Source organism: Austrofundulus limnaeus, unplaced genomic scaffold, assembly GCF_001266775.1.
Source record: "Austrofundulus limnaeus strain Quisiro unplaced genomic scaffold, Austrofundulus_limnaeus-1.0 Scaffold700, whole genome shotgun sequence".
Taxonomy (NCBI): domain Eukaryota; kingdom Metazoa; phylum Chordata; class Actinopteri; order Cyprinodontiformes; family Rivulidae; genus Austrofundulus; species Austrofundulus limnaeus.
In genome coordinates this window covers 142,443-145,434 of record NW_013953102.1, presented here as the reverse complement: position 1 = coordinate 145,434, position 2,992 = coordinate 142,443, and the positions used below count along the sequence as shown (strand labels likewise).

Sequence of the window (2,992 nt, the reverse complement as noted above, 5' to 3'; positions counted from 1 at the left end):
TCAAAGACAGAAAGGGAGATGTGGCAGTGGAAGGTGTCAAAGCAGTTTGGAGAGAAAAATGAACAAAAAAAGGAAAATGATTAATCGATTATTAAATTAGTCATCGATTATTTTAATAATCGATTAGTCGTCGATTAATCGTGGCAGCCCTATTTGGTAGAGATTTGCTCCTCCTTTTTTTCCACCTGCAGAATGACCCGAACGCGCTGTCGTAGTCATAAAACTCAGAAGTGAAGGCTCTGTCACACAGCGATGTTTTACACAACTTATGCCAACTTATAAAAATTTTAAAGACATCTACGTTAAAGATGGAATAAAAAAAACCAGAAACCCTCTTTTTAAGCGTGTACAAACTGAAATGCTAACAAATTGAAAAAAATATATAACATCTGTTGGCAGTTTAGACAAAAATAAATGCTCATAATTTGGCATAGGTGGTCTAAAACTTACCAGAACCTGCAGTTTTTTGGATGGATGCCGTTTTACCAGACTGAAAACCAGGACTAAACAGAGCAGGATTTACCTGTGATCTTGTTAGTGATGGAAACATTGTTGCAACTATTCATTTCTAATAATAACCACCCAACAAATGTGAGTAAATAAAACTACGGATTTGTTTTATTGATGACATCATGCATATCTGTGTGGCAATCCTCTCGTATTACAAATATTAAGCAGTTTTTCCTGGCCCTCCTTTCTCTTGCCAAGGCGATGGACTTCTCCCGCTCCAGTTTCCTCACTCTGTCTGTGGCTTCTTTCAGTTTGGCGTACAAAGCTTCAGGACTAGTAGGCAGTGCGTACGAGTGGTCAGTGGACTGCACTTCAGCGGCGTCCTGATGCTTTGGCAAAATCTACAAATATATACACAATAGTAATGTGGAATCTAGTAAACAATTACTTATCAATTGTGAGCCTAAATCAATTTATACTCACATCAGACTCAGGTCTTTTCTTAGACAAGTCCAGCGGCAGCTCGTCTGTGGAACAGCTTGTGTTTCTGGATGCTTCCAGCTAAAATAAACACACGTAAAAAGAATGTTTAAACATGCTGCGATAAACAAAACATCAATTATTCCTAAACCTGCAGAAACAACTACTGAAGTGTGACATTTAATCATGTACTTATATACAATGACCCAGCTTGAGCTCTTGTCTCAGTGCTACACATACCGTTTGAAGATGAGCTGGAGAACTGAAAAGTGTCGGCACAACACCGTCTCTCAGCCGGACCGTCTGCCCCGTCCTGTCAAAGTCCTCAGGTCTGAAGTGTTCGCTGCAGAGAAGTGTCCTTTCAGAGGCAACAAAACCCTCCCTCCTCACAGCAGCTTCCCACTGCTGCCTCCTCTCTCTGTTTTTGGGAAACCTTGAAAACATACAGAAGTCATCATTTTCCACCCTGTTTGCCTTTAACATTAAGCTTAGGGACAAAGTACACACCTGAACATTTACACCTTTGGTGTGCATGTATTTACTTTTGACATGCTAAGAGTTATAAAAAATGGTGTCCAAAAATAAACAATGAATGATATTTTAGCAAGACATTGTAAAAACACTTTTACAAGTTTTTACAATTTGTTTTTACAATTTGTGTGGAATGTTACACAGGAACAGTTGGATTATATGAATATAATCCAACTGTTCCTGTGAAACATGACCTGTACTGTGCATAGACCTACAATATAACTACTGATTATCCTGAGGACAGTAATAATACTGAGTAATATGACCTGTACTGTGCATAGATCCACAGTAGAACTACTGATTATAAAGTAATACTGTCACAGAGCTTACAGGTGAAAGGTGATCCCACGGCTTCTTGTTTTGATGCTGCGGCTGTTGGAACATCTGTAAGCTGCACAAAAGTCAGGCATGTTGTGGTGCAGTTCTGCACTGTTAACACAAGGCAGCAATTAGTTTCAAATAAACACGCTTGGAAATCATGTGTCGATTCAGATGAATTAAAAAAATGTTCCAATGATGTAAAATTGTCATTTCGACAATAGATTATTTGTCATAAAATTGTTATTGGTCTCAGAAAACAAAACTAGCTTATGAGAACTGAAATTCTCGATCCGCCTTGATAACTTTCGCAAGTAGCAGCGACTCGCACAAATATGCCGCACGAATAAATATATAAACAAAAGAAAAACTGCCAAGTCAACAAGTTTAATCATCCCAAATCCTGGTCACGTTAATAACGATTAAAACAAACCAASCCGTTTGTAAATCCGTCAAGATTTCAGCGAGTTGAGCTATGTTTGTCGGTGTAAATCACTCACCTTTACACAGCTGCTAACCGCTAACTGTGGCAAGATGGCCCCCGAAGAACGACGCTCCGCCTGGAGCCAACTTCGCATTACACTTCCGGGTCAACAGCTGCGCACAGCATGCCGCCATCTTGGATGGGTCACCCTTGCGCTTTATTGTACTGAGGAAGCTGTTAGCACAACTAAAATAATCGTAACTGCATTTTCAGATTCCTGCTTTAAAAGCTACATTTTGATGGATCATCCTGAAATTATAAGTGGATCCAGAGTTATGACTTCATTGGTCTTGTTGGGTATGATAATACTGTACATTACTGTTTGGTCTGAATCCTCTCTGTAAATTTATTGAATAATTTTTGTTGTTAATATAAAGAGGAATTGGTATTTGTATATTAAGATTTCTCAGTTGGAAAGAAACAAAAACATTGCTAGCTCATAGGAAAAATTCAAAATTTTAAGTAATTTTTCCTCAAAATCATTTTTTGTTGCTACTGCTAAAACAATGCTTCAAAAATGTATTTTTAGGATTATATTTCAGACAGTTCATTCAAATGATACATTGATATGACATTTATTCATTATATTTTGACAAAATGCAATTTTTACACACGTTTAAATCAAATCCCTATATGTGCCTATATTTCCACTTTTGTACTGAATCCTCATTTCTATGTGATGGGTCACACACACACACACACACACACACACACACACACACACACACA

The 2,992-nt window shown here is 37.9% G+C and overlaps 1 protein-coding gene across 1 annotated transcript; it reads right to left on the bottom strand.

Annotated features, from left to right (window-relative positions):
• Positions 1-590: 590 nt before the first annotated feature.
• Positions 591-2,265, bottom strand: LOC106531976 (THAP domain-containing protein 2). The gene is made up of 5 exons (XM_014027940.1): positions 2,213-2,265; positions 1,792-1,890; positions 1,171-1,363; positions 934-1,011; positions 591-851 (listed from the first exon to the last, which is right to left on the bottom strand). Exons 2-5 carry the CDS (start codon positions 1,869-1,871, stop codon positions 606-608), a joined length of 597 nt encoding a protein of 198 aa, XP_013883394.1. The 5' UTR covers positions 1,872-1,890; positions 2,213-2,265; the 3' UTR covers positions 591-605.
• Between the last annotated feature and the right edge of the window lie 727 nt (positions 2,266-2,992).

Coding starts and splice junctions, on each gene's coding strand:
- LOC106531976 (XM_014027940.1), bottom strand. CDS start 1,871: ATGCCTGACTTTTGTGCAGCTTACAGATGTTCCAACAGCCGCAGCATC. Junction 1,364..1,791: donor CGTGGGATCACCTTTCACCT/GTAAGCTCTGTG, acceptor TATGTTTTCAAG/GTTTCCCAAAAACAGAGAGA. Junction 852..933: donor AGAAAAGACCTGAGTCTGAT/GTGAGTATAAAT, acceptor ATATATTTGTAG/ATTTTGCCAAAGCATCAGGA.